Source organism: Artemia franciscana, chromosome 20 (assembly GCF_032884065.1).
Source record: "Artemia franciscana chromosome 20, ASM3288406v1, whole genome shotgun sequence".
Taxonomy (NCBI): Eukaryota; Metazoa; Arthropoda; class Branchiopoda; order Anostraca; family Artemiidae; genus Artemia; species Artemia franciscana.
Genome location: NC_088882.1, coordinates 24,285,401 through 24,308,356, shown reverse-complemented (window position 1 = coordinate 24,308,356; position 22,956 = coordinate 24,285,401). Strand labels below are relative to the sequence as shown.

The 22,956-nt window shown below is 35.0% G+C and overlaps 1 protein-coding gene across 1 annotated transcript in view; it reads left to right on the top strand.

Annotated features, from left to right (window-relative positions):
• Window positions 1-22,956, top strand: part of LOC136039941 (heparin sulfate O-sulfotransferase-like) — a 42,558-nt gene that overhangs the window by 2,980 nt on the left and 16,622 nt on the right. The window contains exons 2-3 of the mRNA XM_065723943.1: window positions 4,615-4,802; window positions 11,579-11,664. Of these exons, the coding sequence (XP_065580015.1) occupies window positions 4,615-4,802; window positions 11,579-11,664 (274 nt within the window). The remainder of the gene's footprint in view (window positions 1-4,614; window positions 4,803-11,578; window positions 11,665-22,956) is intronic.

The following is a 22,956-nucleotide window of genomic DNA, read 5'->3' as shown; positions in this document are numbered from 1 at the left end:
ATAAAAGAGCAAAAAAAAATTTAGTGATGTATTACCTTTCATCTTACTATGTTATGTTGAAAACTGTAATTTTAGGCTGCTGTGTTTTTTATCCAATATATAGTAAACTTGAAGGTTTCAAAATAATTCTATTGGGATGAAAAAGAATACATCACTTGATGCCTTTTTATGCTCGTAATTCAATAATTGCTTTGGAAAAAATATATTTTGAGGCTTTAAAAAGACTAAAAGTGTGCAAAGTAGCCTTAAGTTACCAACAGTTCAAAAATATTACCCTAAAAAACTTGGCTATCAAGAAAAGTCGTTTTCTCTCTAGGGGTTTCATGCTCTTTTTAAAAATTAGGTTAGCTTATAGCCCCATTAAAGGCTGAAAATGTAATTTCTCCTTGAAGTAATTATTTAATTATGAAAGAGCATAAAAAAGGCATCAAGAGATGTGTTCACTTCTATCTTAGCTAAATTGTGCTGAAAACTGATATTCAGCATGATCACTCAGGCTAAACTAGATATCTTGGGTCTGTGCAGAAAAAAAACAGTTTTACAAAGGATCAATCAATTGAAAGAACAGCAAATATGTCCATCAGGGTGGAGAGTGGTGTGTATTTTCTGGGCCATGACTCAACTGCAGAAAGCATGAAATAAAGATTCCAATTGTAGCCTACCATTTTCATTTATTGTTAGTTTTATATATAGCCTGATGTTTATGTAGTTTTGTTGTTAATAGTTTATGTTGTTATTTGTTGTTATAACAGTTACTGGTTTATTATAATAGCTCATTGGTGGTGATGATACATGAATAAGATAAATTTTAAGTTGTTTTGATAAAGTTAAAAAAAATGTAGCCTTGTTTGGTAAGCAATCACCAGATCTTTTAGATTTCATGTTTTAATGACAAAGAATTGTAAATTTTAACTTTTCCTAACTAATTCACTAGCTAGTCTGGAAGAAAAATGTACCACTAAACACTTTCCAAGTTCTATTTTGAGTCCCAAAGTGACTCTTCAAATTTTCCTTCTTCCTTTTGTTGTTGCAAGTAGAAATAAGTAGAAACTGTCATTATATATATATATATATATATATATATATATATATATATATATATATATATATATATATATATATATATATATATATATATATATATATGTATATATATATATATATATATATATATATATATATATATATATATATATATATATATATATATATATATATATATATATATATATATCCATGGAATCAAATGGGGGTTCTGGAATCAATTTGTTGTGTTCTATCCATGGAATCAAATGAGGAGGGAAAACGCTCCTGGACTTATATTATGATGATTTAAGCATATTAGATGAAAGTACGAGCAAAATGAGTGAATTTTTAGAGGTTTTGCAAGTTCAGGGTGCTAAAATAGGATAGAAAATTAATTTAGGGTGTTTTTTCACAGTTAAAAAAAGTTTGGAGGAATAGAAAGATAAGTCTGCTAACCAAGATTAGAATACTGGAAGCTACAGTAATGACAGTGGTCAAATATGGCTCTGAAGCATGAGCAGTCCAAAAAGCAGATGAAAACTTACTAGATGTTTACCAGCGAAGTTGCCTATGGATTGTTCTGGGTACCTGGCTGACTGACCATATTTCAAACAGTAGTTTGTACAAAAAATGTGGTTCAATCCCACTTTCTAGGGCTATAATGAAAGAAAGGTTGAGATGGCTAGGCCACACTCTACAGATGAAGGATTACAGATTACTGAAGATTGTCCTTTTTGGCCAACCGGCTGGGGCTACATGGAAAGCAGGTCGTCCTTGTCTGGGTTGGGAGGATGTCACAAATAAAGATTTAAAAGAAATGGGAACTTCCTAGGAGGGTGTAAAGATTGAGGCTTTAAATAGATTAGGTTGGAGGAGGAGCGTGCGTAGCTATGTTGGCCTCAGGCGGCTTGGTGCTGCAGTGAGTTAGTAGTAGTAGTAGTAGTAATATATATATATATATATATATATATATATATATATATATATATATATATATATATATATATATATATATGTATATATATATATATATATATATATATATATATATATATTATATATATATATATATATATATATATATATATATATATATATATATATATATATATATATATATATATATATATATATATATATATATATGTTTTTTGTTTTTCTTTATGTGCTTTGTTTAATTTAACTTTGCTATATTTTTTTTTCCTGTTGATAAAAGCTCCCAGGCATTGAGTTGAAATATTTGGGTCTTGTTTAAATATTATACTCATTTTTCTCTATATATTTCCACTAATTAAATTCTGTAAATGTACTATTGTAGGGTGGAAACACTCAAAATGCTTATAATAGACAAAATAGGAGTAAGCAAATCATGATAAAATATGCTAATAAAGTAGTGCCAATAAAACGAAATAATAGTGTGGTGGTAACAGGCAGGGGCACATCATGTATTATTTGTCTGGGAAGGGGTATAAAGAATGTGCTGACAAAATTGTCCTGTGTGCCATCAAATATTGACACATATACTAAATTCCTTGGAGTTGGCACTTCACCCTGAGACCCTGGAATTTCAGAGGAAGTCTCTCTCCCTCCTTAGCTGCTCCCCTGGTAAGAGATACATTACCTTATGAGTACTTCTTTAATTCTGAGAATAATACCAGCATGACTTAATAGTCCTACTCAAATCATTGTAGTTCTGTTGGATTTTTTTGACAAAGCTGGAGCGGTTGAAACTTTTTTTGGCACAGTTAGAGCAGTTACAGTACATTCCCTCTATGCTGAATTATTTTTATTTTCTTTTTTTGTTTTCTTGTTGCTGTCAGGTAGCCAAACAACATGATTTTCACTTTTTTTTTTGATGGGAGACAAAGGCCATCAAATATTGACACATGTGCTAAATTCCTTGGAGTTGGCACTTCACCCTGAGACCCTGGAATTTCAGAGGAAGTCTCTCTCCCTCCTTAGCTGCTCCCCTGGTAAGAGATACATAACTTATGAGTACTTCTTTAATTCTGAGAATAATACCAGCATGACTTAATAGTCCTACTCAAATCATTGGAGTTCTGTTGGATTTTTTTTACAAAGCTGGAGCGGTTGAAACTTTTTTTGGCACAGTTAGAGCAGTTACAGTACATTCCCTCTATGCTGAATTATTTTAATTTACTTTTTTTTGTTTTCTTGTTGCTGTCAGGTAGCCAAACAACATGATTTTCACTTTTTTTTTGATGGGAGACAAAGGCTCTTACTATCCTTCAAATTTAAATTTGGGTGCTATATATCAGAAAACAGTGCTATATATACCAGTTAGTTTTCTATTTTGTAGAAATTAGAACTATATGACTAAAAAATATAATTTTGCCCAGTTATTTGGTTTCTGCTTGTCACTTTGTATGTACATATCATTGGTTTTTGTCAACAGATTGGCTTAAGAGCCAATGTGGATGTTGACAAATTATCAAATGTATTTGCTATTTCCATTGCATACATGAGGTATGTTTATGCTGTGTAAATATAAAGATACAGATCCATTGTCTTCAGTCCCTGAAAGTCATTTTGGTTTACAATTATGTTGTTTTGAAAGTTTATTTTTTTTATGCTCTGCTTTTTTTGTACATTTTGAATTGAAAATTTCTTTTCTTTATTTAACTCCCATAGCACTGCACTTTGCTATTGTCATTACTGTTGGCATGAATGCTCTAAATATTAACTTAATAGATTAAACCCATTGAGGCATGTCTTATGGGTGTGTGTGTGTTGTAGCTGATAATTAATTGCGTGACATGGATGCAAAACTAAAACAGTATCTTTGGGTGGCATTTTGTAATGATTGAGAAACAAATAATAAATCCTCTCAGTTGTGGAGTATTTACGACAACCAAATAAAATGCAGCAAAGCTGACTGAGCATGAAGACAATGTTGAACGTTTGTCCTCTGTGAATATTGGTTTTTCTACCATAAAAATGCATTTGCCCATTATTTACTCTCAGTCTTGAAATTTGGAGCCAAATTTAAAATTGCTGTGCATCTGCATCTCCTACTCCCCTGATTTGGCTCCTGTCAGTGTCGGCCTGTTTCCTAAATAAAAATTGTCTGAGAAGGATGAGGTTGGATGCACCCGATGTCATCCAGGCAAATGTGTAGAGAGTTCTTTATACCCTTATGGGAGACAATATTAAGAAATGCTTCCAGAAGTGGAAACAGAATTAGAATTGGTTTTTTCATTCAGCAGATGGGAATTTTGTAGAAGATCCATTGCGCTAGCTTCTAAGTACTGCCAGTTTTAAAATACACACCCAGTCTCAAAATTTTTTATTGCACCTTTTTATTTCTAATTGAGCTTTGTTTTTCCCTAGAAAATTTATCAACTGATAAATATACATACATTTTTATCCCCTTAATCTTAGTTTTGAGGTTTGGAATCAGTACCTTTTCTGTATGCTAGTGGTCCATCTCTGTTTAGATGATTGAGAAAACCACATATTACTTCAGATGCTCATTCCTCATATATGTTTTAATTTTCAAAATTATTGCATTATAAAAATTTTCAAAATATTTTTGTGTGGTTCTGATTTAGTGTGTCTTTTTTTCAGGACTACAAATTTTCCCTCCTGCTCCTAAAGCATCATCAAGTCAATCTATATTCATCTATAACAGAATACCCAAAACTGGATCAACAAGTTTTATGGGTCTTGTATATGATTTATGCGAGAAAAACAACTTCTATGTTTTGCATTTGAATCTATCAAAGAATTCTCATACATTTACTGCAGCTGATCAAGTAACTACATTTTTTTAATTTATATTTATGATCATCAACCATTTTTTGAACCATGTTTTATTAATTGATAATATTGAGGATAGCAATAGAAAATATTGTGTATATTAGTGTAATGCTTTATTAGAGTTTTTTTTATGATAAACGTGAATTCCTAAAGCTATTTTTTTTGTTGAAAAAAAGGCATAATTCAAAATTTATTCATATCTAACTGAACACATAAGGCAACTGATAAAACCGGAAATAAAAATAACGACAATTCTTTAGTGAAAGTTATAGTATTAGAAGGCAAATTTAAAGAATTAAGTTAAGGAAGCAAGTGTAAAAGCTGTTTTTGGGTATCTATCTGTTTATATTTGGTTGCCTATTTATTTTGTGGTAACTAATTTACATATATATATAACTTAACTACAACTAAACTTATTGGCATAGAAGCAGCAAACAGCTAGATTGGTTTGCTCTCAAAACAGAAAAAAAAAAAGCTGCTTCAAAATCTTGAATAAGAAAAATCAGAGTTCCCAAATCTAGCTAATGAAGCATCAATCTAGTTTCTAATCTTTGACAATAAAGCTGTATTTTCTCCATGGTCTGTGATTGATATCTATGTGCTGATGAACTCGATGTATAGTAAGATAGTCGTTTATTACAAACTTATATATATATATATATATATATATATATATATATATATATATATATATATATATATATATATATATATATATATGTATATATATATATATATATATATATATATATATATATATATATATATATATAAATAATGGAGTAGCCTACACCAAAGAATGTGCTTAGGGTTTTGCTGTAATCTACTGGAGCTACTATTAAAGACAAATTTTAAGCATAAATTTGTCTGTAAGTAAAATTTGATTATTCAATTAATGTCATTTTGTCAGGAATGGTAGCACTTATTCTGGACACTTATACTTTGAACATTCTTACCTTTGAACACTTATTCTGAAACCTAATTGAATTAATCAGTCAGACTAAATCAATGGCAAGAAGATTCGCACCTATCTTGTCAGGTTACGCGTATGTAACATCTATTATATTGATGGAAAATATCGAATAAAAAGGAGCGCGACTTTAAAGTCAGACAAATACATACGGAATGGTTATTTGGACTGTTGGTTCATTCATGTGGCTCCACCAAGAAGGTTATTACACTATACCACTACCATACTCTACATACTCTCAACAGTTATACATCATCCTAGATCAGCCACAGAAGAACAGATCACTATACTTTAGCAGTCTAATAGCACATTGTTGTATTAAAGTTATCATATGTCTTATTGATTTTTTTTTTCAAAATATAGTGGTTCTATATTTTTCTGTTGAGTGGTTCTATATATTCTTGTAACTCCTTTATGCTAAGACCTTTTTATAGTAAGCCGAAAAGACGGATCTCTTTTTTGAGCTATTGCTGCTTTGCTTCAAATGGGTTGTTTCTTTGGTGGCTAAAATGGTGAATATTAGGACTTTTCTGTTGTGTGATTTCTTTTTAGATCTATTCTCTAAAAGAATATTTATTCTGTTGTGTGATTTCTCTTTTCTGAGCTATTGCTGCTTTGCTTCATATGGGTTGTTTCTCTGGTGGCTAAAATGGTGAATATTAGGACTTTTCTGTTGTGTGATTTCTTTAGAGTCACTGCTGAATTTCAGTGACGCAATGCAAAAGTGAGCCAATTCTTAACTTATTAATTCTTAACGTCCTGTTTTTGTGCAACAACTAGTAAAATCCAAGCTGCAGAATTTCTATATCATGGCGAAAAAGTGAGCAGTTGTGTCTTTCCATGTGACTCGGTGCAGAAAGGAGTGACTTGGTAATAAAAAATGATTCAAGTTCATATTTGGTACAAAAGATGAGCTTATTTCAACCACAATCCATATTTTTTTGGGTGGAGGGAGGGTGGTGGTGCAAAGTTTTGACTCTATGCAAAAATGAACAAAGCCTAAGCTCTGGACTGACTCAGTAAAAAAAATGAGCCGAAACTCGGTGCAAAAGCAATCTAAGTTCTGATTTGGTGGGAAAACGATTTAAGCCTACACTTGTTGTAAAAGTAGCTCGAACCTGATTTTGGTAAGAGTAATTTGAGTTCAAGCTCTGGAGTTTCAATTAGGCATTGCAAAAATGTTTTCAGTTCTGTCTCAATCCCCAAAAAAGTCCAAGCTACACCTAGCCCTCAAGTAGGGATGCCTCAACATATGAGCCATTTTGAACGTAAACGCGATGTGAAGTGTCCGCTACCCTTTTGCATACTAAATATGGTAGAAAAGCGCTTTTGTTTATGCCCTTTAAATCATCACCCCCCACTTGGCTTGCTATCTGAAAACGTCTGAAAAAGCCTCAATAACACTTTTTGGAAAATTTTATGCCTTTAAAAATTTATACAAACGGCAATCATTTTGTTCATTTTCAGCGGGACATGTCAAGAATCTTTTACTTTGCTCACGAATGATGCATTAGGTCTACAGCACTTGATAAAACTTCAGATAAATTTTCTTCTTCTTTTTTTGGTGCTTTCAAAGTTTCAAAACTTTTAGAAGTTGAAGCTTGATCAGTGATATTTACTTTGAGTGGTCTTTCACGGTAGGGTTTATACTTATCGACGCGTCGAAGGGAATTTTGAAGCAGAATTAATTTTTAATAATCGGCAATATAAGTTTATCTTCAAAGTGTTCTTTTGGTGAAACAGTGAGCTCAGTTGACGTTAATTTGTAAGGTTTAGCCATTTGTAGAGAGAAGTGTTTACGATTCCCGTGATTATCGTGCGTAACCATGAAAAGATACTAGCACCTGCTTGAACAAACCGTTTTCTTTTAAAATCTTTTCCTTTCTTTTTGCATGCAAGTGAACAATGTTGCTTTGTCTTTTGTCTAACATCTTCTGGCAGTTGAACTTTGCCTTCAGTTAAATTTAAACAAATCCCAGATAGGATATTCGTGAATTCATTTTCAATACTGTTTTTGAGTATAGCCTACCTAAACTGTGGTTCTGAATTAGTTGGGGATGGAAAATAAATGTTTGTTTTCATATTGTTTCTTCAGCATCATGATGGTGACTAATGACCTTTTTACTTATCACGGGTACATATGCTGTAATATACTGACCAAGCGTAACTCTTCGGGGTTGTTTTGATTAAGATCCAATAGAATGTAACTATAGGGTTTATTAGTAGCTTGATTGTATGCCGAGAACAAAAATTTCTTTTCAACAGGATATATTTGCATGTTTAAGGTGATAAGTGAACTTGAATCGCGAACAACCCTAGATGATATAGTAAGTACACTGAAAGCAAGTGTTCGCATACATTTGCTCTGATGCAAGATATTATGGAGAACGACAGTTACAGGAATTTTTTAATGATGAGATTGGACCGTAAAAAATTGTAGCATCTCCTGAGACCATTCTTCAATAGATTCAGCTAAATCCTCAATAATCAACCACGAGTTTGGTTCAATAATATTTAGCACGTCAAGCCCTCGCATAAATTTTATGTCTATGCAATAGCCTTTATATTTTTTAATAGATATTTTCAGGTTTACAAAAAATATTTTATCACGATTTTGAATTATATTCGTTAAAAGTTTTGTTTTGACAGACATTGAACGTTCGCAAATCAATGATTTGAATGGGATTTTAAATTATTACGTACTCCCCCAATGTCAAAATACAATTAATCAAACCTAACCCCAATCGGTTGAATAAATAGTAAAAAAAAAAAAAAGAATACATGGTTTCTTTGAAACATAAATAAATGCATTACAAAACATATATACATAAGCACTTGGAAAAAAGCAACATAAAATAGGCACTTGAATATATTTACATGAACATTCAAATGCACTTGGGTATGCCCCATACTCCATACCCATCTCATATTCTAAAAGGAAACTCAAAGGCTTAATGCCGGTCGGGATTTAAAATAAGAGCTCTGAGACACGAGGTCCTTCTAAATATCAAAATTCATTAAGATCCGATCACCCACTCGTAAGTTAAAAATATCATATTTTTTTCTAATTATTCCTCTCCTTTCAGTCCCCCAGATGGTCGAATCGTGGAAAACGACTTTATCAAGTCAATTTGTGCAGGTCCCTGACCTGCCAACCAAATTTCATCGTGCGAGCGCGTCCAGAAGCACCAAACCCGCCAAAGCACTGGAGCCCCTAATTCCCCCAAAGAGAGCGGATCCAGTCCGGTTACGTCAATCACATACCGATATCTCCACTCTAAGTGTTTTCCAAGATTTCCGGTTTCCTTCTCCAACTCTCCCCAATGTCACCTGGTTTGGTCGGGATTTAAAATTAGAGCTTTGAGACAAGAGTTCCTTCTAAATATCAAATTTTATTAAGATCTGGTCACCCGTTCTTAAGTTAAAAATACCTCAATTTTTATTAATTTATTTTTTAAATTACCACCCCCCCCCCAACTCCGCCGAAGAGAGCGGATCCGTTCCAATTATGTCAATCATATATCTACTACTTGTGCTTATTCTTCCCTTCAAGTTTCATCCCGATCTCTCCACTCAAAGCGTTTTTCAAGATTTCCGGTTTCCAAGATTTCTGTTTCCCCCCTCCAACCCCCCATGTCTCTGGATACGATCCGAATTCAAAGTGGAGCATCTGAGACATAAAATTTTTTCTATATATCAAGGTTCATTAAGATCCGATCACCCATTCGTATGATAAAGATACCTCAATTTTCACGTTTTCCAAGATTTCCGATTTCTCCCTCCAACTCCCCCCAATGTCGCCGGATCTGGTCGGGATTTAAATTACCTCATTTTTATCATTTTTCCGAATTTACCCCCTCCAACTGCCCCAAAGAGATCAGATCCGGTTATTTCAGTCACGTATCTTGGACTTGTGCATATTCTTCCTACCAAGTTTCATCCTGATCTTTCCACTCTAAGCCTTTTCCAGGATTTCCGCCCCCCCCCCAACTCCCCCCAATGATACTGGATCCGGTCGGGATTTACAATAATATATCTGAGTTACATGGTTCTTCTAAGTATGGAATTTCATTAAGATCCGATCTCTCCTTCTGACGTTAAAAATACCTCATTTTCTCCTATTTTTCAGAATTAACCCTCCCCCCTCCAACTTCCCCAAAGAGAGCGGATCCGTTCTGGTTATGTCAATCACGTATCTAGGATTGTGTATATTTTTCCAACCAAGTTTCATCCCTATCCCTCCACTCTAAGCATCTTCCAAAATTTTAGGTTTCCCCCTCCAACTCTCCCCAATGTCACCGGATCTGGTCGGGATTTAAAGCAAGAGATCTGAGGCAGAATATTCTTCTAAATATCAAATTTTGTTAATATCCGATCACTTGTTCGTAATTTAAAACTACCTAATTTTTTCTAATTTTTCCGAAATAACCGTCACAGGTAAATACCAAGTGCCATTAAAACTCGACCGCTTGAAAGATATATAGCTTTCAATAAACTTTTTAATGGTTGATTCAAATTGAATAAATATTACAAAATTGGGTAACTATTAAACACCGATTCTTTTTAAGAATATATTGTTCACAAACTTCTGTGTTTCAGAGCTTCGGTTTCTATTGACAATGGTCGTTCCCTACTTATTGTTCAGTAGGTCTACCAAGAATAATTTGAATATCAGACGTTCCTCAAGAATAGTGCCATTTTATTGTCAAATCGACTAATCGCTAACGGGTTTTTCCTTTCTAAGAAAAAATCAGCTTGTGATATCAGGAGAATACAGCGGAAACTGTAAGGCTGACTGAAAGTCGAAGCCCTCTGCTTTACATGCTTAACTTCTCTGAATCGACCGGTGGAGTGTCATCTAAGAATCGAATGCCCCGAGAGAAGTATAGGATACATTATCCAATTTTCTACACATTTATCCGTCCAGCATAGAAATATTGTTGGTTTCTCGAATGTTTTCTCCAGAAGTAATCATCGAAGTCTTTATTATCTTTAAGAATAATGCATTGAAACAGATCTTCAAACATGCCCGAATGTTATTTGGGAAAATTCAAGGGGTCTATTAATGTTCTATAAGCGAAAGAAATTTGTACGATGAAATAACTAATAAGGGATTTTCTTTCTGTTTTGCCATCTAGATGATTCTTGTCTCCCCGGGAGAATATGTTTTTTTTTTACAATTTTGTTCTAGGCACATAGCACTAGGAAGTTGTCAATATAGCATAGAAACTTTAGTGTGGTGGTTAAAAGTTTAGTATAGCTTCTTTTACTTTTGTTTGTTTACGCGGATTGCTGATCATTACAACCAAAAAAGCATAGTGAATTTGAGCCTATCATGCACGAAATTTGTGTCAAAGAATTAAAATATATACAAGTGTTACCATAACTGTTGGGATGTGCTACAATAACTTGTTGGAGGGACACTCCCAGGAAAACCTATTGCTTTGACAAAAGGTATTGTTTTTATTTAGTACAGTTATGTAGAGTTTGTGTCCATGTTTTTTTTTTAGTTAAACCTACTTTTGTTATCCCTTGTACCTCTCGGTTGATACCTCTTTTGTAACCCCTTAAAGCTCAATATTTTAACTTCCAATTTTGAGCATTCAATCTTAAAATTTATTAAATGAACCTACCAGGTCACGCAGTCTTACGGCAAGCAATTAGCTTCTCTTCTGCTTTGACTTTCTAAACTCTTCCTTTCATAATAAAAAATTATTTCGGAGATTAAAATTTTTTTTATGTGGGGGGTATCAAATCACAGAAAGCCAGAAAGTTTTTCTAAAGTAGTAAATATTATTGCAGGTAAGATTTACAAAGAACATTACTGAATGGACTGAAAGAAGATCTGCTTTTTACCATGGACATGTTGCATATCTAGACTTCCGAAGGTATATTCTCGGAATAATCAAACAATCCTTTTCAAATCATCGAATATTTTTGTATCGTTGAATTTTCAGGTTTTGTATGTTTTTATTTAGAAATTATCCTGCATTACCATACTGTCGAAGGGTAAAAAATATGTATAAAAAATTAGATGCTGGCTAAGCAGCGTTTGACGAAGCTGTGTAGGGGGAGGGGATGTTGTCTCTATTTGATGTCGTGTTGAAACAAGCACAACTTAAAAACAATAGGGACATGTTTCAAGACAGTTCAATTCAATTCAGTGGACATTTCGGCCATATTTCCAAACTTATATTAAAATGTGAAAACGAAAACTAAATTGTTTATAATTTTTTTTTCTAAACAGCCCTAGCATCCTTACTTGAACCAAGTTCAACCAGGACTGATAAATAAAATGATGTGAGATTATAGAATAGAATAGGTTTTATTTGCACAATCTCTCGTAGTCATAAAACTAAATGGCGCTTGTGCTTACAAAAAAGAAAAAAGGATTAAATCAAACGACAAAAAAAAAATCAGAAGACAAATAGTTTAAAATCAACAATTGTTATACTTTGATACAAAGAAAGGGATGAATGAGTTGGAAAAACGATTTGTGCGTGAAGGAGGTGCTGCTAATCTGTCAAATTTCTTCAACCTAGTACTTCGATGTTTCACTAAAACTGGTGGTAGTATCGATCTGTATTTATCACTTCTGAGAAGATATTGGCCAAATTCAAGAATCAAACTGAGACGACGCTCTTGAAGAGAGGGAATTTGTAAAGTGGATAATGCTAACTTATATTCTATAAAAGCATCGCACAATATTACTTTGACTGCTCTTTTTTGTATTGACTCAAGCTGGTCACTTAGGTAAATAGTGTTATTGACTTGTGGGCCCCATACGGGACATGCATACTCTAAAATTGGTCGAATGTAAGTAAGATAGGCTATCCTTAGTTGTGTCACTGAAAAACCAAATCGACGCATTAGTATAAGTGTCCGCATCGCACTATTTGCCTTTTTGATAATTGTATCGACATGGAGGCTGAAAGAGCAGTCGATGCTAAACTTGACACCAAGCACTACTGCCGAAGATTCACTAGGATAAGGAGGAGGAGGGCACACAAAGTCTCTCTTCAGGGGATTAAAGCGAAGGATTTTAGTCTTTCCTTCGTTGATTTGGAGGCTGTTCGCAGTACATTCATCTTTGAAGTTTTTGATTATTTCGTTACAGAATTGGGGGACAGCCTCAGACTTCTCAACAATGTACTTCAGTAGGACTGACAAGTCGTCTACATACTTAAATCTTTCTTCATAGCCGGAAAGGATGAAATTTATCACTGCCAAAAACAGTAGACTAGCGAGCTTAGTACCTTGTGAGGCTCCGCATGTAAGCTCGACCCATTCGGAGTCGGTATCTCCTGGGAAAAGACTGTAAACGCACTGATAGCGGGCTTGTAAAAAATTGATCACTAAAAGGAGAATATGTTTTTGCGCACCCATGGTGCGTAGATTTGTGATAGCAACGGAATGGCGAATAAGATCAAAATCCTTTCGGTAGTCTACGAGGAGAAGGTCGACTATAGCACTTCCTCGGTCGAGCCACTCGACAATGAGATGGTACATCCGTACTAAATAAACAGTTGTGCTGCTGCCTCTTAAGCATCCATACTGATACGGGTCTAGATGTGCAGAGACCTGTGACATAAGTTTGCGGTAAATAAACGTTTCTGCAACTTTAGAAAGGTTCGGAGTTATTGATATAGGCCGGAGTTGATCACAAGATTTTGGACACCTTACTTTTGGAATAACGCGGACATATGCTCTTTTCCAAGTACTAGGGAATACTTGCTGAAGGAAACATTGGTTGATTATAGAAGAGAGTGGCTTAGCAAGAAAAATGGCGAATTCACGTAACAGCTTTACTGGAAGCTCACCTGGGTAGGACGCACAGTTCGCTTTCAGTCTTAGGAGTTCCTTATAAACAGTGAATTCAGAGACCTCACATACGTCCTCAATCTCTGCACCAGCAATGATAGTATCAATTTCTGATTTGGTGATTGATGGAAATGAGGTACAAATGTCAGCAAAAAAAGAATTGACTTCATTAGCTGAGGTTAAGGTACCGTCCTCTTTGAGGAGCCTTAGATCTCTGAGTGTTGTCTTACCGGTAAGTCTTTTTACTGAGGAATGCCATTTGTGGGGGTCTATTGTGAGTAAGGGAGTAATTTTATCCCTCACATACTGCCTCTTGGCACGCTTGTTTAGTTTAACAATATGATTACGCAACTTGGCTGAAGCTACGGTATCACCAGAGATATGAAGGCGACAACGGGTTTTTATTAAATTCTTTAGATCATTGGTTATCCACGGTTTATCAGTGTCACTCACAGTAATGACTTTTACGCGAAAACAAGTCTGAAATTGCTCCTGAAGCAGAGTATTCAGCTTATTGACTTTAATATTAATATCCTGTTCAGAGCAAATGTCCTCAAACTGATAATTACCGATCCAGCGACCAAATGTAGATATCGAGTCCTCAGTAAGTGGTCGCACCGTATACTTGACTCGTTTTGGCTTCGGAATTGCCGAACTGGCTTCCCAGAAGATGATAAATTCATTCAAACAAAACAGAACAAAATAATTAAATACAAGTTTTAAGGCTAATTTTGCTTTTTTGTCAGCTTGCCTCAAAGGCCTTTTTGAAACTGGTTCAATGCTATTATAAATTGGTTTAATAAAATATTTTGTTTGATCGTTTTTAATTAAATTTGAGCATAAAGAAATTAGTGGATACTCCCCCAAGTCCTTATTTAAAGAAATATTATTATAGATTTTGAGACTAATTTCGATTGATTCCCGAATCACCTGTTTTATCCCCAAATCATTACTAATGAGAGAAAATTTTTCAAAAAGTATTGTGTGGGAGGGATTATTAAATATATGCCAAGCTAAACCAGAATCAAAGGAATCATTAGAACTATTAGAAATTAATGCTTTTGTTTATATCTTCTTTATACTGGTATAGCCGTTTTTCTAGATTCTGATGGGTCCTGACACCATAGTTATTGCCACAGTCGCATGGTATTTGATAAACCCCTCTTTGGTGAGGGGGTTTTATCCTTACCGGAGTTTTAGAAACTCATTTTAAAATTATTAGTGAAAACTACACACAGATTATTTTTTGGGCAAACGTTTTTTAATTTTGTTGTGATTTGTGGGATGTACGGAAGATGGATAATATTTGAGGGCTTATCAGGAGCCCCACATTGTGACATGTCTTCAATTTTACAGGAATGTCTTTTTAGTCTACGGTTAATTATATTATCGACAAAAGGAATGTGGTATCCATTTCCAAAAAGAATATCTCTCATAAAATTTATTTCTGCATTTATATACAAATCGGAGCAAACGTTCAGGGCACGATCAATGAGAGAAGTTACAACTGCTCTTTTAACTTGTGGAGGGTGATTTGAATTAAAATGGAGATATCTATGGTTATGTGTTGGTTTTCTATAGATAGTAAAAATCCAGTTTATCAGTATTAAGAATAATTAACGCATCTAAAAACGGTAGTTTATTTTCAATTTCAATTTCCAGGGCAAACTGCAAATTTCTGTCATAAGCATTAAGAAAATCTAAGAAACCCCGAAGTTCAACTTCCCCATAATTCCAAAGTGAAATACGTCATCCATGTAAAGACCCCAATAGACGTGTTTTGAAAAATAAGAATTTAATGCCCAATTTTCAAGGTTCTCGACATAAATACTTGCCAGTAGCCCGGATAAAGGTGCTCTCATGGGTAACCCATTTATTTGCTGATAAAAAAAATCACGAAACTGAAAACACATAGAAAACTTAAAACAAATTTAGACTAGAGTCATTAAATCTTCACAATCAATTCCTGTTGTCTGAAACCTTGATTAAGTGATAATTTTCTTCTATTTTTTTAATAATCACTCAGAAATAGCCACATCTACATTCATATTCATGGGAAAAATGTCAAAACTACTAACTATTGTTTTCTGAAATACTTCTGTTGCTAAGTTTTTTAACTAAGTTTGCCAAACTACTAAGAATTTTGGGAATACAGTAAAGGTTTGAAAGCTGTGCAAAGCCATTTTCCAGTATTGGAAGCGGGGGCTTTAGTACATGCTACGATAGGAGAATATATTGTTTATGTATTTTTGGTAAACCGTAGGATTTGGGACAGAAACTACCACAGGGGACAAATTTATTGTATTATTGTGGGATGATTTTACCATTCTGTTGTAGCTGCTTTAATTCATTCATAATATCATTAGCAAACTGATCAGCAGGATCATGAGTTATTGTTATGGCACTTGGTATTTGCCAAGTGACATATAGCGATAGCAAATTCTGTCGGTGTGTCCCGGTTTTGATAGTTTGGGCACTTCCAGATAAGCTAGGACGCTTGGCAGGTGTATCAGGGACCATACCAAATTAAAAATAGTCGTTTCCCCGATTTGACCATCTGGGGGCGGTCTTGGGACGGTTAACTCGGAAAAATTAGAAAAAATTAGGTATTTTTTAACTTACGAACCGGTGATCAGATCTTAATAAAATTTGATATTTAGAAGGATAACGCGTCTCAGAGCTCTTATTTTAAATCCCGACCGGATCCGGTGATATTGGGGAGAGATGGAGGGGAAAACCTGAAATCTTGGAAAACGCTTAGAGTGGAAGGATCGGGATGAAACTTGGGGGGGGGGAATAAGCACAAGTCCTAGATACGTGATTGACATAAGCGAAACGGATTCGATCTCTTTGGGAGAGTTGGGGGGGGGGGGTTAATTCGGAAAAATTAGAAAAATTGAGGTTTTTTAACTTACGAATGGGTGACCGGATTTTAATGAAGTTTAATAGTTAGAAGGAATTCATGTCTCAGAGCTCTTATTTTAAATCCTGACCATATCTGGTTACATGGGGGGGGAGTTGGATGGGGACACCGGAAATCTTGGGAAACACTTAGAGTGGAGAGATCGGGATGCATCTTGGTGGATAGAATAAGCAAAAGTCTTAGATACGTGATTGACGTAACCGGACTGGATCCTCTCTTTTCAGGGAGTTAAGAGAGGTTCAGTGCTTTGGAGAGTTCGGTGCTTCTGGACGTGCTAGGACGATTAAAATGGACGATAGGCATGTCAGGGACATGCACAAATAGACTTTATAAAATTTTTTCCCCAATTCGACCAGCTGAGGGCTCATGGGAAAGGAAAAATTTGAAAAAATGAGGTATCTTTAACGTACGATTGGGTGATCGGATCTTAATGAATTTTGATATTTAGAGGGACCTCGTGTCTCAGAGCTCTTATTTTAAATTCTGACCGGTAAAAGCCTCTGATTTTCCGTTTAAATCAATCTATTGATTGTTGGAATTTTGCTAGAGCTCATGCCATATGAGCTCTTTGCTCTTCCAACCTCATCACGAGTGCCATATAAACTTTTAGCTCCTGTTTATATGTAGTTGTGTCTTTCAGATATGAAAGGATTTTGTTGTCATAGTCTGTTGTATCCATGACAACAAGTGAATTGCTTTTGTCTACTTTGGTTATTATAATAGACGGGTTTTTGCGGAGATTAGACAGTATTTTTATGTCGTGCAAATTTTTCTGTGTGAATGTGGCATGAGACTTAACCTTTGTTTGACTGTCATAAAGGGTATTTATGAGATAAGACCCTACTTCATTAGGGTTAGAAACAGATTGATAGTGTTTATGCCAAGCGGAGTCTAGTGAGGAAACTATATTTGCCACAGGAACTTTTTTCGGTAGAAAAGAGAATTTTGAACCTTTTTCTAGTGTTGCGATTTCCTAGGGTTCCAACGTTCTAAAAGAGAGGTTAACAATAGCGGGTCCAGGAGTGAATGTTGGAGAATAAATACGGTTTACCATCGAAGATTTATTTCTCAAGTTTTCCAATTTCTTATAAAGTCGTTCCTTTGACAAGCGAAAATCATTGCTAAACAAATTCCTTTCTAATCTAGCAACTTGAGAAAAATCAACAGTGGACAGGTTTTCCAACAAAAGCAACAAGTCTTCATCACTATTGAGGTGTTGTTTTACTACTTGTTCTGGGATAATATGGTATTTAGCCTTAAATGTAGACTTGTGTGTATAACATCTAACCCTCAACCCCCCTAGAGTGTGTCAAACTTAATACTCCAAGCCTTAGCAGTCGTAGTAGTAGGAGTAGTAATATTATTCACAGTAGTGGTGGTAGCAGTAGATGTAGTAGTGATAGTATGCACAATACTAAGCCTTAACATAGTAAGTTATGATTTAATTCAACATCACCCGTAGCATTTTCTGAAAATTTCACCGTAATAGCCTTAGCAGTATTGGTATGTACTTTACTGAAAACTAAATAGACGATAAATTTGCTGGCCTTTGCTATGCTCAGACTCATATTTCTTATAAGTTTAATGATTTTCTACGCAAGAGAAAAACGAATCCTTAGTGACTAGAATTGAGGCTAGATTCTAATAGGAATCAAATATCTCTTTACAAGCCAGACTTTGTCTTCTGATGTAAGACAAAGTGACTGGAACTGTGACTAGATCCTGATAAGAATTGACTATCTCTTTTCAAGCCACACTTTGTATTCTTTTCCAGCAGGACTTTGTTTTCTGATGTAAGACGAAGTAACTGGAACTGTGACTAGATCTTGATAATAATTGACTATCTCTTTCCAAGCCAAACTTTGTCTTCTTTTCCAGCAGGACTTTGTCTTCTGATGTAAGAAGAAGTAACTGGAACTGTGACTAGATCCTGATAAGAATTGACTATCTCTTTCCAAGCCAAACTTTGTCTTCTTTTCCAGCAGGACTTTGTCTTCTTATGTAAGACGAAGTAACTGGAACTGTGACTAGATCTTGATAATAATTGACTATCTCTTTCCAAGCCAAACTTTGTCTTATTTTCCAGCAGGACTTTGTCTTCTGATGTAAGACGAAGTAACTGGAACTGTGACTAGATCCTGATAAGAATTGACTATCTCTTTCCAAGCCAAACTTTGTCTTCTTTTCCAGCAGGACTTTGTCTTCTGATGTAAGACGAAGTAACTTGAACTGTGACTAGATCTTGATAATAATTGACTATCTCTTTCCAAGCCAAACTCTGTCTTCTTTTCCAGCAGGACTTTGTCTTCTGATGTAAGACGAAGTGACTGGAACTGTGACTAGATCCTGATAAGAATTGACTATCTCTTTCCAAGCCAAACTTTGTCTTCTTTTCCAGTAGGACTTTTTCTTCTGATGTAAGACGAAGTAACTGGAACTGTGACTAGATCTTGATAATAATTGACTATCTCTTTCCAAGCCAAATTTTTTCTTCTTTTCCAGCAGGACTTTGTCTTCTGATGTAAGACGAAGTGACTAGAACTGTCACTAGATCCTGATAAGAATTGACTAACTCTTTCCAAGCCAAACTCTGTCTTCTTTTCCAGCAGGACTTTGTCTTCTGATGTAAGACGAAGTGACTGGAACTGTGACTAGATCCTGATAAAAATTGACTATCTCTTTCCAAGCCAAACTTTGTCTTCTTTTCCAGTAGGACTTTTTCTTCTGATGTAAGACGAAGTAACTGGAACTGTGACTAGATCTTGATAATAATTGACTATCTCTTTCCAAGCCACACTTTGTATTCTTTTCCAGCAGGACTTTGTCTTCTGATGTAAGACGAAGTAACTGGAACTGTGACTAGATCTTGATAATAATTGACTATCTCTTTCCAAGCCAAACTTTGTCTTCTTTTCCAGCAGGACTTTGTCTTCTGATGTAAGAAGAAGTAACTGGAACTGTGACTAGATCCTGATAAGAATTGACTATCTCTTTCCAAGCCAAACTTTGTCTTCTTTTCCAGCAGGACTTTGTCTTCTTATGTAAGACGAAGTAACTGGAACTGTGACTAGATCTTGATAATAATTGACTATCTCTTTCCAAGCCAAACTTTGTCTTATTTTCCAGCAGGACTTTGTCTTCTGATGTAAGACGAAGTAACTGGAACTGTGACTAGATCCTGATAAGAATTGACTATCTCTTTCCAAGCCAAACTTTGTCTTCTTTTCCAGCAGGACTTTGTCTTCTGATGTAAGACGAAGTAACTTGAACTGTGACTAGATCTTGATAATAATTGACTATCTCTTTCCAAGCCAAACTCTGTCTTCTTTTCCAGCAGGACTTTGTCTTCTGATGTAAGACGAAGTGACTGGAACTGTGACTAGATCCTGATAAGAATTGACTATCTCTTTCCAAGCCAAACTTTGTCTTCTTTTCCAGTAGGACTTTTTCTTCTGATGTAAGACGAAGTAACTGGAACTGTGACTAGATCTTGATAATAATTGACTATCTCTTTCCAAGCCAAATTTTTTCTTCTTTTCCAGCAGGACTTTGTCTTCTGATGTAAGACGAAGTGACTAGAACTGTCACTAGATCCTGATAAGAATTGACTAACTCTTTCCAAGCCAAACTCTGTCTTCTTTTCCAGCAGGACTTTGTCTTCTGATGTAAGACGAAGTGACTGGAACTGTGACTAGATCCTGATAAAAATTGACTATCTCTTTCCAAGCCAAACTTTGTCTTCTTTTCCAGTAGGACTTTTTCTTCTGATGTAAGACGAAGTAACTGGAACTGTGACTAGATCTTGATAATAATTGACTATCTCTTTCCAAGCCACACTTTGTATTCTTTTCCAGCAGGACTTTGTCTTCTGATGTAAGACGAAGTAACTGGAACTGTGACTAGATCTTGATAATAATTGACTATCTCTTTCCAAGCCAAACTTTGTCTTATTTTCCAGCAGGACTTTGTCTTCTGATGTAAGACGAAGTAACTGGAACTGTGACTAGATCCTGATAAGAATTGACTATCTCTTTCCAAGCCAAACTTTGTCTTCTTTTCTAGTAGGACTTTTTCTTCTGATGTAAAACGAAGTAACTGGAACTGTGACTAGATCTTGATAATAATTGACTATCTCTTTCCAAGCCAAACTTTGTCTTCTTTTCCAGCAGGACTTTGTCTTCTGATGTAAGACGAAGTGACTGGAACTGTCACTAGATCCTGATAAGAATTGGCTAACTCTTTCCAAGCCAAACTTTGTCTTCTTTTCCAGTAGGACTTTGTCTTCTGATGTAAGACGAAGTAACTGGAACTGTGACTAGATCTTGATAATAATTGACTATCTCTTTCCAAGCCAAACTTTGTCTTCTTTTCCAGCAGGAGGTGGTAATTAGTGTAATTGTTCATGATAAAAGTTAGCAAAATTGTTTCACTTTCGTTACCTGACAAATTTTCTGGAGGTTCATTGAAGTTCTAAATTACATTTCTTTTCATGTAATTGTTCTGTCATTCTTGTAAATTCCTGAATAATGTATATTTATATTCAAAAGATCATACTTTTGTTTGCTAATTGTAAAATAAATGGACTCACTTTTAGCAATCAATATTTTAGAGGACACAACCACATTGCAACTAATGAAAGTAAACCCCATTTACGGGATTACACAGTCTGTGTCAGTAGGGATTGGTTTTTTCCCCACAACTGCTTATTTTACCAATGCTTGGCTAAAATACTGATGAAAAACATTACTCCCGGGCTTAGAATTGGCGCTGGATCTTAAGAAACGAGTTTATTTAAAACATTGACAATTTTGAACGAAACAACAAGCTATAGTCCTCTCCCCTCATTTCTCTTAAATTCTATCACTGATTTGGCTCCCTGGAACATTTTAGGCAATCCCTAAATTTTTGTCTTCGTCTTTTTTCACGTTTTTCCTTCTCCTTTCTGTTGAAGACAAAACACGTTGTCGATTATATACGCGAAATGTCTATGGTTCTGTAAATTTTGAAATGAAGCATTCTTTTTAGAATAGGTATTAAAAGGAAACTATTACTTTACGAAGTAATGAGTAAGCAAGCTGAGTAGCAATCTTATGCAGCCAATATTTAATAAATAGACTATTGATAAAAAATATGCAGGTACTCATCAACTTTTGGAATGTAACTATCCTAATGAATTCCGATCTTTAACTTTTAAATAAAACCACCACTTGTACCACTGATGGATAAATACACCTATAGGCCTGGCAGGCCTGCTGAATGAATTCTCTAACTGTAGTTTTGGGCTAAAACATGTTGCGTGAAACCATAAGTAGAATATCGAAACGTCTTGGTATAATTAAAAACAAACTTTGACCGCCATGCTAGGTAGTTGGGCTGGAGTAGGGGTGAATAAAAATAAGCATAAGTGAGCGAAACTTATGACTGGAAGAGAGATTCCCTTATAGTCTTTTGTAGTAGCCCTTTGGCATTTAACTTGTCGAGGTATGCCGAAACTAACACTGGAAGTTCAATGTTCAGAATTTCCTTGCAAAGCAACAATCAAGAATAGAAATTTATCTGGAATGCCAAAATTATGGACTATTTTCCCCTATTATTGCTGATACAGTGACTCCAAATTCCAAACTGTCTTTGAACCAAAAAGGACAAGGTATATATTTTGCTCCCATTCATTGTATTCCTCGATCAATATGCATTGGACGTGTGCTCAGAGCAGGAGTGAGGATAGTGGAAGCCCTGTTCTTCGTTGGACTGGTGCTTGTCCATGACTGTCAGGATATGACGGAAAATTATATGTTAGAATATTTTTCAAGGCATGGAACTGGAGCTGATGTCCCTTGAGCTGTCAGTTTTTATGAGTTTTCTTCCTTAACAAGCTTGATGATTTTGCTCTTTCTCCATTACAATCCATGAGATAAGGTAAGATTTACTTCTGAAAAACGACTGCTACAAGCCCAGATGGCTGACTTTGGATGAAGGGGTAAAGTATTACTCAACAATGTTTTATTTCAAAGATCACAAGTTGGAGAAGAACTGTGATAAGCGTTTTAATGAAAAGCTCAAAACATTAGTAAAAGTGTGAAATATCTTTGGAATACCCAAATCAGTTTTAGTTAAATTTGTGGGCAGTTTAAAACGTAGAAAGGCACCTTGTCTTGATGGAATAACGTATATAAATGCAGGTCCTGATGGAATAACGTACATAAATGAATAAAGCCTCAAAAGAATCAAATCAGTCACATGAACCTTAAAAGTAATCGCCCTACTCTTTACGCTAAAGTTTGACTCTTTCTCTTAACTCTACATTTTAAAACAGTAAAAAACTTCAGCGTAAAGATCGGGGCGTTGAGAAGGAAAAGCCCCTTTCATATACGGAGTAATTTCTGTTCGTTTTAAGTTTTAATGTCGCTCCTTACTTTCATTTAAAAAACTTGTTTTT